The sequence below is a fragment of the Dendrobates tinctorius genome, unplaced genomic scaffold (assembly GCF_039654945.1).
Source record: "Dendrobates tinctorius isolate UK_male_01 unplaced genomic scaffold, ASM3965494v1 ptg000197l, whole genome shotgun sequence".
In the NCBI taxonomy this organism is placed as follows: domain Eukaryota; kingdom Metazoa; phylum Chordata; class Amphibia; order Anura; family Dendrobatidae; genus Dendrobates; species Dendrobates tinctorius.
In genome coordinates, this window is record NW_027361864.1 from 4,880,829 (window position 1) to 4,907,543 (window position 26,715).

Here is a 26,715-nt window from a genome sequence, read left to right on the forward strand (position 1 = left end):
TACTGATACGGCTGTATGGCGCTTATACGAGTCTAGAACATTTTTGGGTGGACATGAGGATTATAGAATTTGGCGACTGATTACAGCAATATTTGGGCACAGTATGGTTCTCTTCACCAGAATGATTTTTGTGAACTATTCTTTCTTTCCAGTCCCTGCACAATATCATGTCTCCACGGACAGTCCTATTAGAAGGCTAATATAAAATATTACGCAGGAGTGTTCAATGGTGGCCAAAAGAACACGTGAATAAAGACATGTATTAGTTCATAAAGACAAAACTGTAAAAAGGTGAAACATATTGGCCCCCGAGGGCCACATTACCGGTGTAGCCTGGGATCATACTCCAAGCGAGTTTCTGGTCTCCCAGACGTGGTTTCCTTCTCTTTGCTATATCCAAGTTGCTATCATTACGAGGAGGAGGGAATGGACAGGATTGGAGCACCAGCTGCCCTGAATGGCGGACGTCAGGACTGGTCAGCAGTTGGCCGGTCAGTTTGCCATAGGTCTTACCCAGGTTATATTTGTACTGTGGACAGAAGCCACCATACCTGTAATAGACACATAGAGAGGCATTACATTACAGGCTGGGGTAGGGTTTATCTTTTGCTTGTCATCTTCTTTACCTTCTCCTGCACCATGAGCATGCCCAAAAAAAAGCAAGATGCTACATCATTATGTAGGGCCGACGCCAGCACCCAACTTGGGCAAGTACCAGGGACCACAGAGCCTGGGGGCCCCACTCTGCCCAGGCTTCCACTTACAACCATCCGCTAAACATGTAAACACTGCATAGATGGAGCGGGCTCAGTAGATGAGCCTGCTCCATAAACCAAGGGTGCTGGAGCCAGCTCCGTTTGCCACAGTTTAACCTCCTAGATTTTGCTGTAAATTGTGACAGCAACAATTACAAAGTTTATATAAAGGGAAAGGTGTCTCTTTAGATGCCCATCGACACCCCCATCATCCTCAACATGATTATAGCAGCTGGGGGGAGAGAGAGTCCTACAGAAGGCCCCTGTATCTGCCATATTTGTATATCAGTTGTGCCCAGTCTGTGGCCAGGCTTCATAGGAGATCAAGTGAGCGCAGGCTCAAGTCCCTAGAGGAAAACAATAAAAAATGCAAAAGAAAGGAAACATGTAAAAATGTTTTATATATAGAAAATATAGATATATACACTGCTCAAAAAAATAAAGTGAACACTTAAACAACAGAATATAACTCCAAGTAAATCAAACTTCTGTGAAATCAAACTGACCACTTAGGAAGCAACACTGATTGACAATTTCACATGCTGTTGTGCAAATGGAATAGACAAGAGATGGAAATTTTTGGCATTTATCAAGACACCCTCAATAAAGGAGTGGGTCTGCAGAAGGGGACCACAGACCACATCTCAGTACCAATGCTTTCTGGCTGATGTTTTGGTCACTTTGGAATGTTGGTTGTGCTTTCACACTCGAGGTAGCATGAGACGGACTCTACAATCCACACAAGTGGCTCAGGTAGTGCAGCTCATCCTGGATGGCACATCAATGCGAGCTGTGGCAAGAAGGTTTGTGTGTCTGTCAACGTAGTGTCCAGAGGCTGGAGGTGCTACCAGGAGACAGGCTATTACACCAGGAGACGTGGAAGGGGCAGTAGAAGGGCAACAACTCAGCAGCAGGACCGCTACCTCCACCTTTGTGCAAGGAGGAACAGGAGGAGCACTGCCAGAGCCCTGCAAAATTACCCGCAGCAGGCCACAAATGTGCATGTGTCTGCACAAACAGTTAGAAACCGACTCCATGAGGATGGTCTGAGGGCCCGTCGACCATAGATGGGGGTTGTGCTCACAGCCCAACACCGTGTGGCCCTCCAAAGAAATGCCACCCCACACAATTACTGACCCACTGCCAAACCGGTCATGCTGAAGGATGTTGCAGGCAGCACATCGCTCTCCACGGTGTCTCCAGACTCTGTCACGTCTGTCACATGTGCTCAGTGTGAACCTGCTTTCATCTGTGAAGAGCACAGGGCGCCAGTGGTGAATTTACCAATCCTGGTGTTCTGTGGCAAATGCCAAGCGTTCTGCATGGTGTTGGTCTTGAGCACAACCCCCATCTGTGGACGTCGGGCACTCAGACCATCCTAATGGAGTCGGTTTTCTAACCGTTTGTGCAGACATATGCACATTTGTGGCCTGCTGGAGGTCATTTTGCAGGGCTCTGGAAGTGCTCCTCCTGTTCCTCCTTGCACAAAGGCTAAGGTAGCAGTCCTGCTGCTGGGTTGTTGCCCTCCTACAGCCCCCTCCACATCTCCTGGTGTACTGGCCTATATCCTGGTAGCGCCTCTAGCCTCTGAACACTACGCTGACAGAAACAGCAAACCTTCTTGCCACAGCTCGCATTGATGTGCCATCCTGGATGAGCTGCACTACCTGAGCCACCTGTGTGGGTTGTAGAGTCCGTCTCATGCTACCTCGAGTGTGAAAGCACAACCAACATTCAAAAGTGACCAAAACATCAGCCAGAAAGCATTGGTACTGAGATGTGGTCTGTGGTCCCCTTCTGCAGACCCACTCCTTTATTGAGGGTGTCTTGATAATTGCCAATAATTTCCATCTGTTGTCTAGTCCATTTGCACACCAGCATGTGAAAGTGATTGTTAATCAGTGTTGCTTCCTAAGTGGACAGTTTGATCTCACAGAAGTCTGATTTACTTGGAGTTAGATTCTGTTGTTTAAGTGTTCTTTTTATTTTTTTGTATATATAAAAGTTTATATCACACCCTTTTCACGGAACTTATTGAAACCTTAAAAAATATATATATCATATTTGGTATCATCTCATGCGCAACCGTTCAGACTAATTAAATTTAATATTTATCCAATATATGGCAAAATAACACGAAAAAAATGAAATGGCAGAATAGTTATTTTATGGTCATTTCAACTTCTAAGACAAAGCTATAAAAAGAGTGTAAAGAGATCAAAAAGTCACATGGCCTCAAAATGGTGATGATGAAAACCTTAGCTCTACTGCAAAAAAAAAGCCCTGGTGCATCTACTTTGATCCCATCCATCCACAAAACATTGTTCCAATTGCCTTGTGCCTTATCCATGTAATCTTTAGGAACCTGCAGATAGGCAGCAATGCAGCAGTGTTCCTTTTGGAGAACAGTGGATTCCTTCTTGCAATCCTGCCATGCACACTTGTGTTGCTCAGTTTCCTCCTGATGGTAGATTCATGAACACTAACATTAGCTAATGTGAGAGAGGAGGCCTTTAGTTGCTTAGATGTTATCTTAGGTTCCTTTGTGATCTCATGGACTATTATACTTGTTTTTGAAGTGATCTTTGCAGGTCAACTACTCCTAGGAAGGTCTTACATTTCTGTCTAACTAGAGATTGTAGGAGTTCCAACTCTATAGAGATGGTTTTGTAACCTTTTCCAGCTGTATGAGCATCAACAACCCTTCTATTGCATGAGACTTCAGGAATCTCAGTCACATTACCGATACAGTGGAACATTGTGTTTTTCGTAGTAATAACGCATGGAAAGATGCAACTAAAAGGCAATGTGTGACCATACCCGTAGATGTAACTCAGAATGAGTAAAAGATAAGTAATGTAATGTATTTACAAAGTAACAACGCATTTTTTGTAGATTTAAACCAATATATTTGTGTTCAATACCTTCAAGATATCCCTCCAACTCAACACTAAATAATCTGTCCATATTACAAGAATTTTTTTTTTTACTGCTGTGCACTTTGTTACTAGACATCACCCTCCCCAGGGGTATGAAATAGTAAGATATCCTGAGTGCAGGTGTCACACTGAATCTGTCAGTCAATATGCAAAATAATAGACATTTTACCAGGGGAAAAGGAACATTTTAATTCATGCCAAATCTATCAAAATGGTGCATTCCATATATCTGGTGCATAGATGCCAATGGAAAATGTGCGCTAATTCTGGACAATGGATTTTCACTTGTGTTACACCGCAGCTAAGAGTGCAATAACCTGGTCATAAATGGTTTAAATTGCATTGTTTTGCATGTAGTAAAATAATATATTTACTGACTTTTAGCCACTAAAGGGTTAACGATGCTAGTATTGTCACCGGTGTCCCAGGCCTTGTGGTATCCAAGCCCAGTTGCCTCCATGGAGATGTGTACACACAGGACACCATTGTGCGGCCATCAGTGTATCCAGCGCTGATACTGTAACAAGGAGATCAATTACCGTCCTCGGCACTATATCATTACCTGACATGGGTGACCCGGGCAGGAAAAGAGCAATTACTGTAAATGTGGAGCTGCGGACTCTCAGAAAGTGGATCATATCAGGCATAGATACGAGAATTCAGCAGATACACGATAGACTTAGATACACTTGTACTGTATCTCTGTCCATCATTCCAATTCTAGGGTCACAATTCTGCACAGATTCATTTCGTTTTATATAGGAGAGATCTTTTGTTTCTGACTTGTCAAATTATAAAATTCTGCCTCCCTGCAGCCACCACTAGGGGGAGCTCATTACATATGGATGTATACAGCTAGTATTGAGTTTAAGGGGTAATCCGTGGCTATTTTTTTTTTTACTATGGGCATAAGTACTAACGCAAAGGTAGTTGCTTCCTACCTGCATGTTGTGCACAACTATGATCTCTGCCAACAATGAATGGTCACGGACCACTCCTCTCGGTTATTGACAGAGCAGCAGCTTCTTTACCGCTCTGTTCTGTTGATGGGGTATGGTTGCCAACACTGTTATGAGTTCATTTTCTCCTTCACCTCTGATGTCTGATGAACTCCCTCTGCTGGTGAAAGGAGGTAGTGAAATTGATCTGGATGGGAAGAACCTGTCATCTGAACAGGTGGAGTGTGATTGGACATCCGGAATTTCTGAGTGGATATAAGGCAGCCGACGCCCTGCAGGGTCGCTGGTGATCCTTTCTGCTCTGAGCTCTGGCATCCAGTTTAGTTCCTGTCTACTAAAAGCTAAGTTTTTGCTCTGCTATTTTTCCATGAGATTTTGTCTGTTTACTTAGTGTTTGTGTTCAGTCTGCCCTGGTTGGGATGGGCTGAACTCCATTTTTGTCTCTGATCAGTTGATCTCTTGCTCTGTCTTCAGAATATACCTGAGTGCTGATATAGTGATTTTGAAGTCTAGTGACTTCAGGGCCTTTTCTGTCAGACGTGTTGGACATTATTTTTGGCAGGGTTTTTTGCGTGATTGCAGCCAGCATCTTTTCTGTCCTTTCCTATTTAGTTAGTTGGGCCCCATCGTTTGCTCAGCCTGTCTTTCTGTCTGTGTTTGTGTTTTCATCTGTTTTTCACCGTCAATACATGTTGGGGGCTGTCTATTGCTTTGGGGTCTGCTCTGGGGCAGTTTAGATTTCCCCTTTCTTTCTTTAGGCTTATTTAGCTCTCCGGCTGTGACGAGGGGTCTAGGGCACCGTAGGAGCCCCCTCGGCTACTGTTAGTTGTGGTGAATAGGATCAGGGGTCTGCAATCCGCTAGCTACCAACCTCTCCGGTTTTCTGGACTTAGCTTGTGTTTTTGTTTTTTCCTCCTCCGGTGACTCATTCATAACACAACACCATGCTGATTGACAGTCGGCTCAATGCCACTAACTGCGGGAAGCTGGCTGTCAATCAGTAGAGCAGATCAACAGATCAGCCTGGAAGAGCTGCCCTGTGGACATGGAGCAGCTGAATCGCAGGCAGGAGTGGTCGGTGACTGCTCTTCCCTGATGCCGGGTTGAACAGGCAGGTAGTAGCCTCTGTTAGCAACTACCTGCCTGTTAGTTTTAGACCCATAATAAAAAATATAAAAAATGTAATGTTTCTGGACAACCCGTTTACTGAGAGTGTATAAATATGTATACAGTGCGCTCCCCCTAGTGGTGGCTGCAGGAAGCTTCTTTAAAAGAATCACAGCGAACAGGAGAAATTGTAAAAAAAGGCCCGGCTCCTTCCACTACGGCTCCGGTGGCATACCCTGTCTCGATGGTTGGTACACCACTGCCAGGAGTTCACGTTGGCACATAGTATCACGTTTATAAACTTGTATTATGCAGTCAATTATTAAATATTAATACTTAAAGGGAAACTCTAGAAAAGTTGACTAGTCCCTTCATAATAACTCCCCAGCAGCAGTGTTTGCCATTGCTTCCCTATCAGCTCTAATTTTCCCTTTCATTAATTTATATGTTTATAACAAGGATAAAACCATTTGATGTCATTATAAGGACACCTGAGCAGCCAATAGCATCCGGCCGTCTGTCAATATGTGACGTTGTATTCTCATCGGAACAATCTGATTGGTTGCTGTGGTCTACAAGACTTCCAAGACTTTGCTGTGCTAAAGGATGGGTGGGGTTCGGGTGCGAGCGCAGAACATGGCTGGTATCAGATGAGCTTGGATACATTGCAACAAAGTGTCCCTGGGTATTACATAGGAAGACAAAATACTAAATCTACAGCATCACATAGGCTTAGAAACATAGCAGAAGAGCTCAGGGGTGTGGGAGAAGCTCATCTGCCGAGAGATACAGAATCCTAAGGATCAGATACATTGTGATACACTATTCCCTGAGTATCCTATGGATTAGATACATTGTGATACACTCTCCACTGAGAATCCTAAGGATCAGATACATGGTGATACACTATTCCCTGAGTATCCTAAGGATTAGATACATTGTGATACACTCTCCACTGAGAATCCTAAGGATCAGATACATTGTGATACACTCTCCACTGAGTGTCCTAAGGATTAGATACATTGTGATACACTCTCCACTGAGAATCCTAAGGATCAGATACATTGTGATGCACTCTCCACTGAGTATCCTAAGGATCAGATACATTGTGATACACTCTCCACTGAGTATCCTAAGGATCAGATACATTGTGATACACTCTCCACTGAGTATCCTAAGGATCAGATACATGGTGATACACTCTCCACTGAGTATCCTAAAGGATCAGATACATTGTGATACACTCTCCACTGAGTATCCTAAGGATCAGATACATTGTGATACACTATCCACTGAATATCCTAAGGATCAGATACATTGTGATACACTCTCCACTGAGTATCCTAAGGATCAGACACATTGTGATACACTCTCCACTGAGTATCCTAAGGATCAGATACATTGTGATACACTCTCCACTGAGTATCCTAAGGATCAGATACATTGTGATACACTCTCCACTGAGTATCCTAAGGATCAGACACATTGTGACACACTCTCCACTGAGTATCCTAAAGGATCAGATACATTGTGACACACTCTCCACTGAGTATCCTAAGGATCAGATACATTGTGATACACTCTCCACTGAGTATCCTAAGGATCAGACACATTGTGACACACTCTCCACTGAGTATCCTAAGGATCAGATACATAGTGATACACTCTCCACTGAGTATCCTAAGGATCAGATACATTGTGATACACTCTCCACTGAGTATCCTAAGGATCAGATACATTGTGATACACTCTCCACTAAGTATCCTAAAGGATCAGATACATTGTGATACACTCTCCACTGAGTATCCTAAAGATCAGATACATTGTGATACACTCTCCACTGAGTATCCTAAGGATCAGACACATTGTGACACACTCTCCACTGAGTATCCTAAGGATCAGATACATTGTGATACACTCTCCACTGAGTATCCTAAGGATCAGATACATTGTGATACACTCTCCACTGAGTATCCTAAGGATCAGATACATTGTGATACACTCTCCACTGAGTATCCTAAGGATCAGACACATGGTGATACACTCTCCACTGAGTATCCTAAGGATCAGATACATTGTGATACACTCTCCACTGAGAATCCAAAAGGATCAGATACATTGTGATACACTCTCCACTGAGTATCCTAAGGATCAGACACATTGTGATACACTCTCCATTGAGTATCCTAAGGATCAGATACATTGTGATACACTCTCCACTGAGAATCCAAAAGGATCAGATACATTGTGATACACTCTTCACTGAGTATCCTAAGGATCAGATACATTGTGATACACTCTCCACTGAGTATTCTAAAGGATCAGATACATTGTGATACACTCTCCACGCAGTATCCTAAGGATCAGATACATGGTGATACACTCTCCACTGAGTATCCTAAGGATCAGATACATTGTGATACACTCTCCACTGAGAATCCAAAAGGATCAGATACATTGTGATACACTCTCCACTGAGTATCCTAAGGATCAGGCACATTGTGATACACTCTCCATTGAGTATCCTAAGGATCAGATACATTGTGATACACTCTCCACTGAGAATCCAAAAGGATCAGATACATTGTGATACACTCTTCACTGAGTATCCTAAGGATCAGATACATTGTGATACACTCTCCTCTGAGTATTCTAAAGGATCAGATACATTGTGATACACTCTCCACGCAGTATCCTAAGGATCAGATACATTGTGATACACTCTCCACTGAGTATTCTAAAGGATCAGATACATTGTGATACACTCTCCACTGAGTATCCTAAGGATCAGATACATTGTGATACACTCTCCACTGAGTATCCTAAGGATCAGATACATTGTGATACACTCTCCACTGAGTATCCTAAGGATCAGATACATGGTGATACACTCTCCACTGAGTATCCTAAGGATCAGATACATTGTGATACACTCTCCACTGAGAATCCAAAAGGATCAGATACATTGTGATACACTCTTCACTGAGTATCCTAAGGATCAGATACATTGTGATACACTCTCCACTGAGTATTCTAAAGGATCAGATACATTGTGATACACTCTTCACTGAGTATCCTAAGGATCAGATACATTGTGATACACTCTCCACTGAGTATTCTAAAGGATCAGATACATTGTGATACCCTTTAGGATACTCAGTGGAGAGTGTCAGATACATTGTGATACGTTCTCTGCTGAGTATACCTTTGGATACATTGTGGCCCAGCCCCCAGGTATCACTAGCCTCTGCACTTCTGCAGTATTATGTAGAGCAAACACTTTGATACACTGCAGAAAAACAAAAGCACAAATGATAGAAACCGATATAATTTATGTGTCACATGAGATAAACGTCCTCCGGAGCAGCAGAAGTGAGCGCGGCATCGCATAGCGCAGCAGAAAAGGTTCTTTGACCTTCTAATATCCTTTTAGTACCAATGTCACCATTTCAAGATTTCTGCTTGCAGTCAGTGGATAAAGACATTTTTTTTGCTATAATTATGTAGAAGCAATGCTTCACAGCTGAGGGTTTGTTTCCATAGGATCTAACCCAGGAAATCCTCAGCCCTGTACAGACATCTGCTCTCATCTCTCCTCTCCTGGCTTGTTACTAGAGCTCAGCACAGGTGAAATGTATCAGCTTGGTATTTACCAATGATGTTTCCATCAGAAAAGATCAATATTTGGTAGAAGGAGGACTGAGAGTAAAGCGGTGGTGCCCTGGAGCTGGACTTACCCTGGGATATAATGGGGGTCAGGTGTCATCAGCATTGGGCTGATTTTTGGGGGGTAGATGGCTGCCATGACGCCCAGGGTCCTCTCTGGGGATCTGCTCCCCTGTGTCTGTGGCCGGGTGTTTGTGTTACTGAGTGTGAGTCTGTGTCGCTGTGTATTGTGTGTTGTCAAGGATGATTAGAAACTAGTAACAGGGAGGAGGAGAGAGGACACCGGGCGATGAATGGCAGGGAATTGCTGCACACAGACTATGGAGAGTCCACCCGGAATAGGCCTGAAAAAGTGGCCCCAAAAATTAACATAATGCCCAGCAACGTCGAAAAGACTTTTGTCACTGAAACCCTGAAGTGGTTAAAAGAAGGGACATGCTTATTTTTGAAAAGCATAGAGTTAAAGACGCCAGCGGCAAGAGCGATGGCAAGACTGCAGGCGAAGCAGCTTCAGGAAGATATTTGTGTCCTCCTGAAAAGTCTTTGCCTGGGAAAACTCGGTGGGCATGCCGGCGTGTAGAGGACACCATGAAAACACAGACTTACAAAGGGTTCTCTTAGCCTAGGGCTCCGATTCATGATAGCACTTGAGTCTTCTCCGAAACCGAAGATACAGGCTCTTCTCACAAAATTATAATATCATCAAAAAGTGAATTTATTTCAGTTCTTCAGTACAAAAAGTGAAACTCATATTATATGGAGTCATTACACACAGAGTGATCTATTTCATGTGTTTATTTCTGTTAATGTTGATGATTATGGGTTACAGCCAATGAAATCCCAAAAGTCATTATCTCAGTAAATTAGAATACTTTATAACACCAGCTTGAAAAATGATTTTAAAATCTGAAATGTATGTTCAGTAAATGCACTCAATACTTGGTCGGGGCTCCTTTTGCATCATTTATTGCATCAATGCGGTGTGGCATGGAGGCGATCAGCCTGTGGCACTGCTGAGGGGTTATGGAAGCCCAGGTTGCTTTGATAGCAGCCTTCAGCTCGTCTGCATTGTTGGGTCTGGTGTCTCATCTTCCTCTTGACAATATCCCATAGATTCTGATGCACCTGCCAGGACCGAGGGGTACTCTGAATCGGACCGGACAGTTTTATGAGGGAGGTCCATGGCCCTGACCATGTCATAAAATGGAGGATAATTATATGGTGGTGTTTGGTCATGACGCCAACCATGGTGTTCGGCAATGGGTGGCCGACGCTGCAGTTTAGGTCCACTGGGGCAGATGGTGAAGCAGCAAAGATGGTTCAGTTCCACATGGGTAGAGCAGGGCCCCAGGGCAAATATATTTGATTGTTCGGATGGTGGTGAACGTTGGGGTGCAGAGAATAAGCGAAGGACACAGAGAGGTCCAGTTTCTTTACCTTTTACTTGAAAGTAGATGCAATCTGGGGTACCAATTACAGATGACGGATTGAGTCCGGCTTGCCTAGAGGCTTTCAGGGGATCTACCCTGTAGGTGAGGTTGGGGAACTTCCTTCTGCGCTCTCTTTTAGGGTCCTTGCTGCTTGTAGCTAATCTGCGGCCCTCTCTTGTGTGATGATTTCTAACCTGTATGGCAGACAGCGTGAGCCTATATCACGGGCACTGTCCTCTTCACTGTCAGCCCTGGGCTCTTGGTCTGCTGCCGTGCCTTCAGGTGTTCGGTGTGGCCAGGGAGCTTGTAGTACCCTGCCCTCTAGATTCGGCTGTCAAAGTGTGCACCACCCACCCAGCCAAGGACTCTGGCGTCCCTTTTTGTCAGAGCTCCGCTCTGGGGTCAGCTATATGCAGTTTTTATCCCCCTGAGCTCTTGTCTCTGCTCCAGTCCCTTTCCTCTCCACAGACCAACTGCCAACCCTCCTCTCTCACTGTCCTGTCACGAGCTCCAGCTGGCTCCCGTTTCCATGACAACTTCCCTGTTTACTCTCTCAACTGACTTCTTTCTGACTCACTAACCCCAACTGCTGGCCAGAATTTATAAGGAAGCTCACCTTTCTGGCCTGGAATAGGAATTGACATGTACACTGTGTTACCTGGCATGGGGACCCCCCCGCCTTCAGGCATGACATCACCCCTTTCAGGGAGGCAATGTCACCATTGCAACCAGACTCTGGGGTGCCACATTCCCCCCCCAGTGAAACTCCGTACTCCCAGACTGAGGTAACATAACAAGAACTGTTAACAACAACAATAAATGAAAATCTACAATGTCTTAAAAATGTAAAAATTATCAAAACCTAAAAAAAAACAATAACACAATTACTGCAGCTACCAGTCCTTATGCTGCTGTCCAGGAATTGTCTTTGCTCTTGTACATGGGTTTTGGTTGGTGGGAACCGCCTTAGCCCACTTTGTGTGTCGTCTGTCGTCCCTGGGCATGGCTACAGGGCACTCTGTAGATGGGCCTGGTTTTTCGGCCACGCCGGCAGCTTATTTTCAAGGCCAAGTTGGGGTAACTATTTGCAAATAAAGTCCTGACCACAGATAGTCCTGTTGCCCAATTGTCCTTCAACTGGTTATTACGAATACTTAATAAGTTCATACAGTAAGTCTCTGTAGGCTCTTATGCTTAATGGTTACAACTATACATTCTTATTAACTTATTACATTATGTATTCTCTATAATGGACAGGGATCTGACCTCTGGTACTACGAGCGGATCTGCGCAGGACAGGTATCTCCAAAGACCTGACCTGTTCTCTATTGTCTACTGCTGGTGCAGCGAATGCACTAGTCACTACACTATAAGTGGACCTGTGTAGTATTGGTATTCTGGACTGCCTTCTCCTGACTCTTAGACTCACCATGAGACTGACAGATTCGTCACTAGCAGGGTCCAGATTTCCGCATTCCACTGCAGATATGGCATCTGTTACTGGAGCCGTTTCATTAAGAGTCTCTGCTTCATCCGGTGCAGTAGGCTGGTGAAAGGTTAGGACTGGTACTACGATAGCCTGATTCACTTGGGTCCATGACCAAGGAAATTCTGCATGGACAGTATGGATCTTCTCTTCCATCTCTACTGTGTGCCGAGGGGTGTCTTGGACTTCCTCTTTGTCTTTCAGTTGTTCAGGGCACACTTTTAGATGATCTCTTGAGACTGCCTCTGAGGTTTCTCCTCCATCCTTGCTGATGAGGCATACCTTGGTGTTGTTAAAGTCTGAAGGTATAATGGTGTATGGCTCAGCCTCCCACTGGTCATCTAGTTTGTGAACTCATCTCTTTCTTTTGAGTACTTGTTCTCCTGGTGTCAAGGGAACTGCAGGGGCGTGTTGATTGTAATTCCTTTCCTGCCTCTGTCTTGCCTGGGACAAACTTTTCTCCACACATTCTTGCACTTTGCAATATTGTTGCTGCCGCTCTGTATCCCAGTCTGCATCTGGTGATGTCATCTCAGGTGTTAAGACTCCCATATCCAAATCAATGGGTAACTTGCCAGGTATTGCCCTCATCAGGTAGGCTGGAGTGCAATTGGTGGAGTTTACCGGTATGTGATTATATAGATCTACCAGATCTGGCAACTTCTCTGGCCACTGGTTTCGTTCTTCCAGAGGTAAGGTCTTCAATAGGTCAATTACCACCTGGTTCATCTTCTCACACATGCCATTTGTCTGTAGATGGTACGTCATCATCCTGATTCTCTTGCAACCGTACGTGTTACAGAACTCCTGGAACACTTCTGCCTCAAAGGCTGGACCTTGGTCGGTGAGCACTGGTTCAGGGTAACAGTGCGGTCGACAAAAGTGTTGTTGAAATGCCTTGGCTGCGGTCTTCGCTGTTTGGTCTTTGTCAGGCACAACTATCAAGAACCTTTAGTAATGTTCAAAGATGGTCAGAGCGTAGGTGTAGCCATTCCTACTCGGAGTCATCTTCATGCTACCAGTTCAAGCGGCTGGTTCTTGATGATCGGCTGTAATGGGGCTCGCTGGCTGTTACGGTCTTTCCTGCGCAGGTTGCATAGTCCACATTCTCGGCACCACTTCTCAATTGCTCTCCTCATGCCAACCCAGTAGAATCTTTCACAAAGTAGGACCTCCATCTTCTTCCACCCGAAGTGTCCTGCTCCATCGTGTTACACCTCCAAGACCATTGGCGCATCTCGCTTCGGGACTACCACTTGCCAGACCAGTTTGTGGGTATGCGAGTTGATGTTCCTCCGACACAGTTTACCCTCATAGATAAACAGCTTGCCTCTCTCCTTCCATAACTGCTGTGCTTCCTGTGGGGCATCTGGACCAGGGTGTGAATCAGCTTGTGTCAGCAGGTCCTTTACTAGGCGAACGGCTGGGTCACTATCTTGCATCTCTGCCCACTCATGATGGGGTAATGGGTTCAACGTGGCCTCTCGTATGAAATAGCGCTTATTTCTCACCCCTTGAGAGCGCTGGGCCGCAATTGGGCAGTGGAAGGCTGGTAACTCGATTTCTTCTAGTTCTTTTGGATCTTCTCCCCCGTCTGGTGAATTGGGCATCCTGGACAGCGTATCAGCATTAGCGTTCTTATGTCCCGCTCGGTACTTGATGGTAAACTCATAGTTGGAAAATAGGCAGCACTGCTTACCAGCCCAGATCTTAGAACAAATGCACAACTGGGGGCAGCCAGCCCATATAGCAAGATGTTAGCAACACAGGTGCAAAATACTAGATTATCAGCCACTCTTCACCTATCCATTCCTGGATGGGTTGACTGCCCAGTATACCATTGCACAATAAAGGCCCGTATAGGGTGCTGTTCACACAAGGGTACTGCATAGTGTCTGGTTCATAGCCTATTAGTCATTACCCTACTACTCGATTAGGCGGGCTGACCAGCACACTCTCAATGCATCCCAGTGTGAACATCCCTGTATACACAACCAGAAGTGCTGGGCTTGGCTGCACCCTGAGAAGTAGTGCAAAAAATACAAAAAAAAATGTGAGGTATTGGTCGATATTTTGGTCAAAATACACAAGCTTGCAACCCACGTCACGGGTCCCCACGCTTGCAAGTCCCTACACTAAACTAATAGCAAAACCACAAAAGAAGACTTAAAAGCCTCCAAAAATTCAAATTACACAGCAGAAAAATAGGCAGCACTGCTTACCTGCCCAGATCTTAGAACAAAATGCCCAACAGGGTGCAGCCAGCCCATGTAGTAAGATGTTAGCAACACAGGTGCAAAATACTGGATTAACAACATGTTATTTATCACATTCACAAACAAAAAAAATGGAAGGAGGTTTTCTAAGTGGTCCATGATGGTCCGCCTACTGATTCCATTGTCTCAAATGGGTGAGATCTGCCCACAGTACAGACCAGAATAGGACATCTCCAATTGTTTTATGTGGACCATCGGTGCACAAAAAAAAAGAAGTCAGAAATGTGAATAGTGCCAGAAAATAGCTTATGTCCATGTTCAGCTGAAAAAAGTAAGAAAAATCCACCAAAATCCAAAAACTCTTCCTTATTGGTGTGAATAGAAAACATCCTAATTGGTGAACTAAAATGCCTTGGTAGTGGATAAAACTACTAGTGTCAGGTAGTGTGAACCCTATAGACTGGAGTGTTTTCTATCCACACCAATAAAGTTTTTTATTTTCATGGAGCCGGATTTTTTGTTCTTTGCGATCATTCTCGTCCAAGGCACGGATGCTTCCTTTGCTCCGGATCTTCACGTAGTGCATGCGGGTGAGCTGGACAAGCAATGACGTCTGGAGAAGCTGTGACCTAGCATTGATATGACCTGGAGTATTGCACCAATGTGATGGTGTTAGATCACAGAGCTAACATAGAGCTATAGGTTTGCTTGCGACCTTGTACACAGTTTACAATATTGGATTTTTGGGATATTTTCCCTCCATAGGATTCTATTAAAAAATTTGATGCAATACTACATGATAGTGATCTTCCACAACATCACACTGGAATTTGTGCGCTTCCTGCCTATAATATCACAAAATGGCTTTTGTATGTGAAATGCTTTTGAGATCACTCCATCATAATGCTGAACCCGCAGTCATCACCAAGGCTACGTCACAATTCACACAAACCACAACATCTTCTTGTGAACATTGGCGGACATCCCATATACTGATACAAAGTACATAGAGGTGGAGGCCTAATGCTATTACTGACTAAAATGAAGAAAGCGCCTACGGTCTGCTGCCTGCCCGCGCCCCAGTCCAACCTGACGAGTCAGCAAAATGGAATATTTCACTTTATAGCAGCCAAAACATTCTTATTTTTACATAGGCTTCACTATACGACGTCTTGATTTTTTTGCAAAACGAGCTGTAGTTTTTTTTCTTAAATGATATTTTGCCAAATACGACCTAACTGTCCAAGCTAAATGCATGCAATTTCATGAAATCTCTGCCCGGTGCATCACTGATAAACTGTGCGGTTTTGATGTCTATCTCTGCATGTGTTGCCGCTGTCAAACAGCGCGAGACATGCAGCCGCGCGGACTCGAACATTTTGGTAGTACTAAAACTTTTCATGCTTTTGTAATAGAAAAACTCATTAAAAACTCATTACCCCGAGAAGGGAAGAGATCTTAAACATCTCCTTCTCACCAAGGAAACATTTTGAATTTACAAACTAGATTCCCTCAGGGAAAGAAACTTCTTAAGAGAGACATAATGTTTCATTATTTACCATGTTGGATGCAATTCTTCTTTATTCAGTTTGTCGGACATCATCTACTTTCACATTGCAATTTTGATGCGAATGACATTCAGTCCCTGTTCACATGTAACCTAAATATGGTCACAGTTTTATGCTTTTTGCTGAAGTCATCTAGTTATAGAATCATAGAATCGTAGAGTTGGAAGGGACCTCCTGGGCCATCTGGTCCAAACCCCTGCTCAAAGCAGGATTCGCTAAATCAGCCCAGTCAGATGTCTGTCCAGCCTCTGTTTGAAGACTTCTATTGAAGGAGAACTCACCACTTCTCGTGGCAGCTTGTTCCACTCATTGATCACTCTGTCAAAAAATGTTTTCTAATATCTAATCTGTGTCTCCTCCCATTCAGTTTCATCCCATTGCTTCTAGTCTTTCCTTGTGCAAATGAGAATAAAGATGATCCTTCTACAATGTGACAGCCCTTGAGATATTTGTAGACAGCTACTAAGTCTCCTCTCAGTCTTCTCTTCTGCAAGCTAAACATTCCCAAATCCTGCAACCTTTCCTCATAAGACAGGGTTTGCAGACCGGTCACCATTCTGGTTGCTCTTTTCTGAACTTGCTCCAGTTTGTTGATGTCTTTTTTAAAATGTGGTGCCCAAAACTGGACACAATATTCCAGATGAGGTCTAACCAAAGAGGAGTAGAGGGCAATAATGACTTCACGTGATCTAGACTGTATGCTTCTGTTTATACATCCTAGAATTGCATTTGCCTTTTTTGCTGCTGCATTACACTGTTGACTCATATTCAGTCTGTGATCTATTAGTATACACAAGTCTTTTTCACATGTGCTGTTGCTTAGCCCTATTCCACCCATTCTGTATATGCTTTTTTCATTTTTATTGCCAAGATGTAGTACTTTGCATTTTTCCCTGTTAAAAAACATTCTGTTAGTTGCTGCCCACTGCTCCAGTGTATTTATATCTTTTTGAATCCTCTCTCTCTTCTCTAGTATTAGCTATCCCTCCTAGCTTTGTGTCATCAGCAAATTTAATCAGTTTACCCTCAATTCCTTAATCTAAATCATTGATAAAGATGTTGAACAATACAGGGCCCAGGACAGAGCCCTGTGGTACCCCACTTGAGACATTCTTCCAACTGGATGTGCAGCCATTTACAACCACTCTTTGGGTCCGATCACTAAGCCAGTTATGAATACACCTAACAGTTGCCTTGTCCATTCCATACCTAGTCATTTTTTCAATAAGGATTGTGTGAGATACTTTGTCAAATGCTTTGCTGAAGTCAAGATATACTATATCTACAGCATTTCCCTGATCCACCCAATCAGTGATTCCGTCATAGAAGGAAATTAAGTTATTTTGACATGACTTATTAGTTGCAAACCCATGCTGACTCTGTTTAATCACTTCATTCTTGTCCAGGTACTGACATACATGTTGTTTAATAATTTGCTCAAAGATCTTTCCTGGTATAGAAGTCAGACTCACCGGCCTGTAGTTACTTGGGTCTACCTTCTTCCCCTTTTTGAAGATAGGAACAACATTTGCTCTTCTCCAGTTTTCTGGGACTTCTCCTGTTCTCCAAGAATTTTCAAAGATTTTGGCGAGGAGTTCAAAAATTTCTTCTGCTATCTCCTTCAGAACTCTGGGGTGTAATTCATCTGGACCTGGAGACTTCAATTCATTTAGGTTAGCTAAGTGTTTCCTCACTAATTTTCTGTTTATAGATATCCTGGATTCTTCTATTCCCTTAATAGGACAGTGAAGAACAGCTGATGTTACATTTCCTTTCTGAGAGAAAACAGATGCAAAATAGGAATTTAAAAGTTTGGCCTTCTCAACATCCTGTCTTACCATTTCATCATTTTCATCCTGTAAAAATCCTATAGCATCTTTGACTTTTCTTTTACTTTTGACATATCCCCAAAATCTTTTATTATTGCTTTTGACATCTCGTGCAAGCGTCAATTCATTGTCAGCTTTAGATAATCTGATTTGTGCCCTACAATTTCTGCAGACAGCATTATATTCTTCTTTAGATATGCCTCCCTCTTTCCATTTTATAAACATTTCTTTCTTCCTTTTTAGCATGTGCTTAAGTTCTGTGTTCATCCATCCTGCTTTCCTTAAACGCTTCCTATTCTCCCCTCTTTTCGGAATTGTTAACAATTGTGCTTCGAGAATTTCATTTTTCAAGATTTCCCATCCTTCCTGGACATTTTTGTCCTTAAGGATATCCATCCATTGGATCCCTCCAATTCTTTTTCTGAATCCCTTAAAGGGAAGGTGCCGTGTTTTTTCATAATTTAATGTAAAAAAGAAAAAAGTATAAAAAGATATTGTCCCCTAAGCTTGACTCAGTGGTGTGTATGGTTTGTTTTTTTTTACTATATTAATGCAGCCACTGGGGGCTGCCATCTTACCTTGCTGGCTGCTGAACGACACTTTCCATGCTCATTTACCGCAGTCCCTGGGCATAAGACATAACGGTCGGCTTACGACCCTATCTGTATCATTGCAGCAGCATCAGGAGGGAACTGGGCACACCTCTGTGGGCAGCTCAATCACAGCTGTAGGTGTGGCCAGGCGCCATCTTATTAGAACCCAGTGCTTTCCTTTTTAGCTCCATTTACACTCTATTGCAAGCCCTGGATGCTGTACTGTTCCAGCATAACGGGGCTTGGATGTTCACTCTGCACATACCAGCTGTAGGAGAGGAACCAGGATGAGCTCCTGGAGACCGAGCTGCTCTTTCCAAAACACCCGACCAGCTGCTGCCTCTGCAAAACATAGGAGGAGCAAACACTTGGCAATCTGCTGGACATCTAATCCTCTCCTGTGTGATACTGACTGCAGAGCCGTGTATCTAATCCTCTCCTGTGTGATACTGACTGCAGAGCCATGTATCTAATCCTCTCCTGTGTGATAATGTCTGCTAAGCCATGTATCTAATCCTATCCTGTGTGATGCTGTCTGCTGAGCCGTGTATCTAATCCTCTCCTGTGTGATACTGTCTGCTGAGCCGTGTATCTAATCCTCTCCTGTGTGATACTGACTGCAGAGCCGTGTATCTAATCCTATCCTGTGTGATACTGACAGCTGAGTCGTGTATCTAATCCTCTCCTGTGTGATGCTGTCTGCTGATCCGTGTATCTAATCCTATCCTGTGTGATGCAGTCTGCTGATCCGTATATCTAATCCTATCCCGTGTGATACAGTCTGCTGATCCGTGTATCTAATCCTATCCCGTGTGATACTGTCTGCTGAGCCGTGTATCTAATCCTATCCTGTGTGATACTGACAGCTGAGCCATGTATCTAATCCTCTCCTGTGTGATACTGTCTGCTGAGCCATGTATCTAATCCTATCCTGTGTGATGTTGACTGCTGAGCCCTGTATCTAATCCTCTCTTGTGTGATACTGTCTGCTGAGCCGTGTATCTAATCCTATCCTGTGTGATACAGTCTGCTGAGCGGTGTATCTAATCCTATCCTGTGTGATACTGACAGCTGAGCCGTGTATCTATTCCTCTCCTGAGTGATACTGTCTGATGAGCCGTGTATCTAATCCTATCCTGTATGATAGTGTGCTGAGCCGTGTATCTAATCCTATCCTGTGTAATTCGGACAGCTGAACCGTGTATCTAATCCTATCCTGTGTGATACAGTCTGCTGAGCCATGTACCTAATCCTATCCTGTGTGATACTGACAGCTGAGCCGTGTATCTAATCCTCTCCTGTGTGATACTGTCTGCTGAGCCGTGTATCTAATCCTATCCTGTGTCATAGTCTGCTGATAAGTGTATCTAATCCTATCCTGTGTGATACTGACAGCTGAGCCGTGTATCTAATCCTCTCCTGTGTGATACTGTCTGCTGAGCCGTGTATCTAATCCTACCCTGTATGATAGTCTGCTGATCCGTGTATTTAATCCTATCCCGTGTGATAGTCTGCTGAGCCGTGTATCTAATGCTATCCTGTATGATAGTCTGCTGATCCGTGTATCTAATCCTATCCCGTGTGATAATCTGCTGAGCCGTGTATCTAATCCTATCCCGTGTGATACTGTCTGCTGAGCCGTGTATCTAATCCTATCCTGTGTGATACTGTCTGCTGAGCTGTGTATCTAATCCTATCCTGTGTGATACTGACTGCTGAGCTGTGTATCTAATCACCTTGTGTGATACTGACTGCTGGGCCGTGTATCTAATCCTATCCCGTGTGATACTGCTCTCCTGAAATACTCTGTGCTGCTGTCACCCTGCTGGTTTTATGTGTGATCTACATGGTGGTATTATGTATGATCTATATGGCGGCATTATGTGTGAACTATATGGCAGTATTATCTGCTAAAATGGGACCCATTCTAGGGTGGTTCTGGCTGATCACCTGCACACGGGTCAGGGGTAATAGGTGCAGTCAGGGGAGGGCTGGTGAGGCAGCGGAAGAGAGGGGTCTCATTTTTATCGTTACTGAATGGCTCCATTTCCCCCCAGCCTGTTTCCCAGCATCACCCCGGACTGCACCTGTCACCTCTCTTTCACACATCGACAGGACAGGATCTGAGGAGGGGAATGGGGTCTTTGCATGCAAAGTCTGGATCAGAACAGGCCATCAATCTGCAGAATGTTTCCTGGATTTCTGTGGTGCTGTCACCCTGCTCCTCCCCCATATATCTCCCTCTGTGCCCCCCACAGACCAGCGTACTGCTCTCCTGAAATACTCTGTGCTGCTGTCACCCTGCTCCCAGAATCCTTGCTGCCTGCCATCCTCGGTGACTGAAGACCCCATTCCTCTCCTCAGATCCTGTCCTGGCGATGTGTGAAAGCGAGGCGATAGGGGCCTGATGTATGGTGGAAGGAGCAGGGGGACAGCAGCACAGAGTATTTCAGGAGAGCAGTGTGCTGGTCTGTGGGGGGCGCCCTGTTCAGTGCCAGGGATTGTACATAGAGCGCTGTGTTTTATTCACATGGATGGACCGTCTGCTTGTCTGCTCCACAGAAATCCAGGAAACATGTCTGCTGATTGATGGCCTGTTCTGATCCAGACTTTCCATGCAAAGACAGTCAGTAACTTTGCAGGCCCCATCAAAATGGCTGCTCACTGTGTTCCTAAATGTCATCCTCTCTTTTCCCTTAGCAAACACCCAGAAGGGGAGGAGAGGAATGACACCACACCCATGTCAGCAGATTCCGCCCATAATTACTGCAGGGCAGTAATGTGAGCTAGTTGTACACTAGGTTTTTGTGCCAAATTTCAGTAGCTGCTCCCCCTAGTGTTAATAAATGGAAATGCCAAACTTTTTAAAATTATTTTTCACATTTTGCAAAATTAAAAACAAATGATAATATATTTTAAGAAAATGTAAACATTAATTCTTTACATTTTTTCAATTGCTGAAAAAAAATTTTTTGGATGGCACCTTCCCTTTAAAATCTGCCTTTCTGAAATCTAACCTTGAGTCTTCACAGGTTTTCCTCCTCTAGTTATCCAAAATTCTAAAATAGCGTGGTTGCTACCTCCTAGGGTCCCAGCCACTTTTACCTCCTCAACCATTTCCTCCCTGTTTATAAGGATTGGATCCAAGGTAGCAGATCCCCTTGTTTTCTCCCCTACCTTTTGGAAGATAAAGTTGTCAGCAAGAGAGTTAGTTTTGCCTGAGAGAGATTCCCAACAAATGTCTGGATAGTTGAAATCTCCCATGACAACATATGCATAAAGAGTACATCCATATCTTCAGCTTGCACAGGCGGCCTGTAGTAAATGCCTACAATGGTGTCCTTCCCATTGTTCTGTCCTTGTATTCTTACCCAAACAGTTTCCACAGAACTCCCGGTCTCTGAAGCTTCAGGCTGTGTGCCCACATAGCGATTTTTAAGCGTTTTTGCCGCGATTTTCGGCACGAAAACGTTTAAAAATCGTGTACAGAACGCCCCCCATGCATTCCTATGGCATTCCGTACATGCTGTGTTAATGGTGCGCTTTTTTCCGCGGCGGAATCGCATCGCGGAAAAAATCGCAGCATGCTCATTCTTTTGTGCGGAATCGCAAAGAATTGCCGCGATTCTGCACCCATAGGAATGCATGAGAATCGCTTACTTCCTGCCTGTGGCTATGCCCACCATGCGGGAAGTTAAGCGTCTGATGTGCGGTTAGTACCCACGGTGTGGAGGAGAGGAGACTGTCCTCCAGGCCCTGGGTACCATACCCCTGTAAAAAAAAGAATAAAAAATAAAAAATCGGGGTATATTTACCTTCCGGCGTCCCGCGCTGCATTCCCGGCCTCAGTGTTCCCTGTAATGCCTTGCGGCAAGGTCCTGTGATGACGTGGTCTCGCGAGATCGCTATAGCAACGCGAGAGTACGTCATCACAGGTTTCACAAGGCATCGCTGGGAACGCTGAGGCCCGGGAATGCAGCGCGGGACGCCGGAAGGTAAATATACCCCAATTTTTTTATTTTTTTTAGCATTTTAACATTCTATCTTTTACTATTGATGCCGCATAGGCAGCCTCAATAGTAAAAACCTGGTCACACTTGTCAAACGCTATGTTTGACGAGTGTGACCAACCTGTCAATCACTTTCCAAGCGATGCTTCAAATCGCTTGGAAAGTGCTTGAATATCGCACACGAAAATCGCGGTAAAATCGTGGTGAAATCGCGCGGCAAAAACCGCGCGATTTCTGGGAAGGAGTCCGGTTTTTGGTGTGCGTTTTAACACGCAACATGGGCACATAGCCTCAATCTCTGTGCAGACATACGCGTTTCTAACATACAATGCGACACCCCCTCCTCGCTTATCAAGTCTGTTTCTTGCAAATAAGTTGTATCCTTCTAGTCTTGTATTCCAATCATTTGTATTGTCCCACCAAGTTTCAGTGATTCCAATGACATCATATTTCTTTTCCTGTGTTAGTAGTTCCAATTCTCCTTGTTTGTTGCCCATGCTTTGTGCATTAGTATAGAAACATTTTAGTTTGTGACTGGTTTCTCTTTATCCAATATTTTTATTATTTAGATTCTTTTGTCTTTGTTCTTCCTTTCCACTTCTAATAGCAGAGTTCTCAATAGCATTTGTCAGGTGTATGGCTTTTTCTGGTCTTTTGCTTCCCTTCCCACATTGTTCTAGTTTAAAGCTCTCCTTACAAGTGTAGCAAGACAACTTCCAAATACTTGTTTTCCAGTCTTCGTAAGGTGCACCCCATCTCTAGCAAGTAGTCCATCGTATAGGTGATTCACTCCGTGATCCAGGAATCCAAATCCTTGCTGACGGCACCATCGACGTAGCCAGTTGTTCACCTGCAGAATCTTATTCCACCTCCTTGTTCCATGGCCATCCACTGGGAGGATGGAAGAGAAGACCACCTGCGCTCCCAGTTCTTTCACTTTCACTTTATGTCGCACCTTATATGGGATCTGATTAACAGACAGTAATGATAGGTTTCTATATGATGTTTTGAAAAATACAGTATATGTTTGCATATATGGAGCAGTGATTATAGAAGTTTTCATGTTTTTAATTTGTACTGTGTGTATTTATTGAAACATATGTATGTATGTTCATGTTTGTCTTATTTTTGTCTGTCTCTTCATGATATATGAATGTAAGGGGGTGAAGAGGAGGAAGAGTCAGAAGGGGGTTACCTCCCCTGCTCTGTGTCCGGAACCATATAGCTGGGCAGCGGGGTTGCCGGGGGGGGGACTGATTAACCGGTACCAACTGCACCATGTGACCGACAGGAGCTGTGGGGGAAGGAAAGTTGCGGTGGACCAGAAGTTAGAGAGGCTGAGAGCGCAAAAGCAGAGCACACGAGGGTCAGAGCAGCGCGCATCACGTAGAGATTAGGCTGCAGCATCGCGCTCCAGGAGAGAGTGTCTTCCCGGTCAGAGTACTGAGACAGAAGGACGTGATAAAGAGTGCTGTCTGTAAGTATGTGAGCGCAGAAGCCCCGGTGACCAAAGAAGGCTTCCCCCTGACAGTACAGTGGCAAAGACCTGTGCGCACAGCCCCTGTGCCCACAGTGACAAGAGCCCCTGAGTGTGAGAGAGAGACTTTTCAGTGTGCGCAGCATCGTTCCTGTGGAGAGACTATTAGCTGGACATACAGAGACTCAGAGCAGGGGAGACCAGGTTCCACAGCGACCCCCCTGCCTCCCGCTTTAACCCCAGAGATTTTGTTTCCCAAAGAAGGAGAGAGAGACTGCAGAGACTACAAGTGCTGCTGTTGACGGTGCCTACATTGGAGAAGACGACCCTTCAATCAAGGCTTCATCGGACTGATAAGTTGCAAGAATACCCGTTTAACTCCTGTTGGTTTTTTTTCTGAACTGTTTGATAACCCTGCTTAGCTTAATTTTACCGCTAATTCATGTTTTACTCTGTCAGTTTAACGCCCACTGCTTCTCCCTGCGAGGAGACTTTGCCCCCTGTAAATAAACCCTTTAACTGTTGGTCTGTCTCTGATCTGTGGTGACATCCTCAGCTCCTGCACGTTATTACATGAACATAGGTGCTTTTCATGGGTCTAGGAGGTGAATGAACCCCACATTTTTAATTATTTTCCCTCTGACCATGAAAATCTCCCCCTCTTTGAGGAGTATTGCTTAGTATTTTAGGCAAAGTGTGTGTCACAGGTTTACCGCGAGAGCCAGAAAACCACAGCGTCTGATTTCTCCTACTCCTGCACTGTTTAGAATCACTTCACCTTCAAGTGGTGAAGGTTTCTTTTAGCAGTGCAGGGATTAATCTGCTCAGTTGAGAGCTCCTGGAGGGTTTCCTGCATTAAGGGTATGTGCACACATTGCAGATTTGCCTGCAGAATTTTCTGCACAAAATATGCATGTCTTGCCAGAAAAGGTAGTTAAAAATTTGCGCGTTTTTGATGCGGATTTGACGCGTTTTTTTTCATGCGCATTTGTATGTGTTTTTGTAATCTAAATAAAGATCTATTTAATAACAACAAAAAAAAGAGTTGTGATGTCATTTCTTTGTCCGACCTCTTATTTTGCATATTACATTACACACACAGATAGATAGATAGATAGATAGATAGATAGATAGATAGATAGATAGATAGATAGATAATACTAGAAAAAAGGGAAGAAAGTTCCAGCGCCAGGAATGGAAAATTAAAAATCCATTTTATTGTGCCAATGCATATTAAAATTCCAGCAGGTACAGCATATCAGTCGGATGACTGCAGAACAACGCGTTTCGACGCCTCAGGTCTTAATCATGTTCTGACATTAAATGCAACCAACTTCCTTATGTTGGATTCTCCCACCTCCAATAATCAGAAACAGATGTGTGGACTGCTCCAAAGGAGCTCCTGATATGGTAATGGTAGGAGAGCCAAACAGAATGGAAGGAAAAACAGTCAGTGTAGACAACATAACATAAATAACATGCATAATATATAATATTCTTTATCTTTTTTTCTCTTTCTTTCCTTTCCCCTCTTTCTCCCTTTTCCTTTTTCCTTTTAAAAGGAGACATGAAAACTCCTAATGTAAAATAAAAAAGATGAATATGAAAATCAATAATTGCAACAACATATTTTAAAGTACATATTACATATTCATGTCCCATAAATAATGTACCATAAATTATACTACAAAAGGATATGTACCAAAAAAAAAAAAAAAAACCACAATCAAATATATGGGTAAATTCAGTATCCACCAAGACATCATCCCATCATTATTAGAGCAATTCCTGAGAGAGATTTTTTATCCAAATTAAATAAGTATGATGTCTACTGGATACACAAAAATCACATCATCTGAACTGTATCAAAGAGCAGACTTTTCTCTTCCCTATTTCTCTCTTCCTACCCCTTCTTCCTTTCCTCATTCCTTTCTTTATCCTATTTTTATTTATCAGATTAATATGAAGGAAAAAAAAAAAAAAAAATCCAAAAATTTTTTCTCCTTTTTTCCTTCTCTCCCTTTTTTCCCTTTTTTTTTCCCCTTTTTCCTCCTTTCTTTTTTCTCTTTCTTTCTTTTTATTTTATATAAAAATATTTAATAAATCTCTAAATGAGAAAACCCCAACCAATACACAACAAACGATCCATACAATATATTACAACCCCTGAATGAAAATCTGGGATAAACATATTTAATAATGCAATATAAGATCTTGTCGGCTATTCATTCCATCTGGATATCTAGTGCCCAGGGTGAAGATCCAGAAGGACTCCCTGTTCAAGAGTTTCCTTCTGTGATCTCCACCCCGAATCGGTCTGTGCACCTGTTCTATTCCCATGAAGTAAAAGCCACTAACATCCCCCTTGTGAACTGTGGCAAAGTGCTTTGAAACTGCCGAAACCGCAACAGCATTATGATTAGACACATCTGAGAGATGCCTCCTGATTCTGACCTTCAGGGGTCCCGTGGTGCAACAGTGTATTGGATGTTACAAATTCTGCATGATATTAAATATACAATGTAGAAGGAATTACAATTTATTAAATTTTTAATGGTAAATTTTTTTTATTTACCATAGAAAAAAATGTTTTTCCTTTTTGTGCAAAATTACAGGTTTTACATCTAGCTGCACCACATTTATAAAAACCCTTTAGTGTCATCCATGAGGATCCTTCTGT

The 26,715-nt window shown here is 43.6% G+C and overlaps 1 protein-coding gene across 2 annotated transcripts in view; it reads right to left on the minus strand.

Moving 5' to 3' along the window:
* Positions 1–18,622, minus strand: part of CIMIP2B (ciliary microtubule inner protein 2B) — a 28,842-nt gene extending 10,220 nt beyond the window's left edge. The window contains exons 1-2 of one of the 2 annotated variants that reach the window (XM_073553165.1): positions 18,534–18,622; positions 325–551 (exon numbers count right to left, since the gene is read on the minus strand). In XM_073553165.1, coding sequence (XP_073409266.1) covers positions 325–551; positions 18,534–18,568 — 262 coding nt within the window. In that variant the 5' untranslated portion in view covers positions 18,569–18,622. Of the gene's footprint in view, positions 1–324; positions 552–9,497; positions 9,758–18,533 lie in introns of those variants that run through there. The other variant, XM_073553164.1, reaches the window with a different exon arrangement.
* Between the last annotated feature and the right edge of the window lie 8,093 nt (positions 18,623–26,715).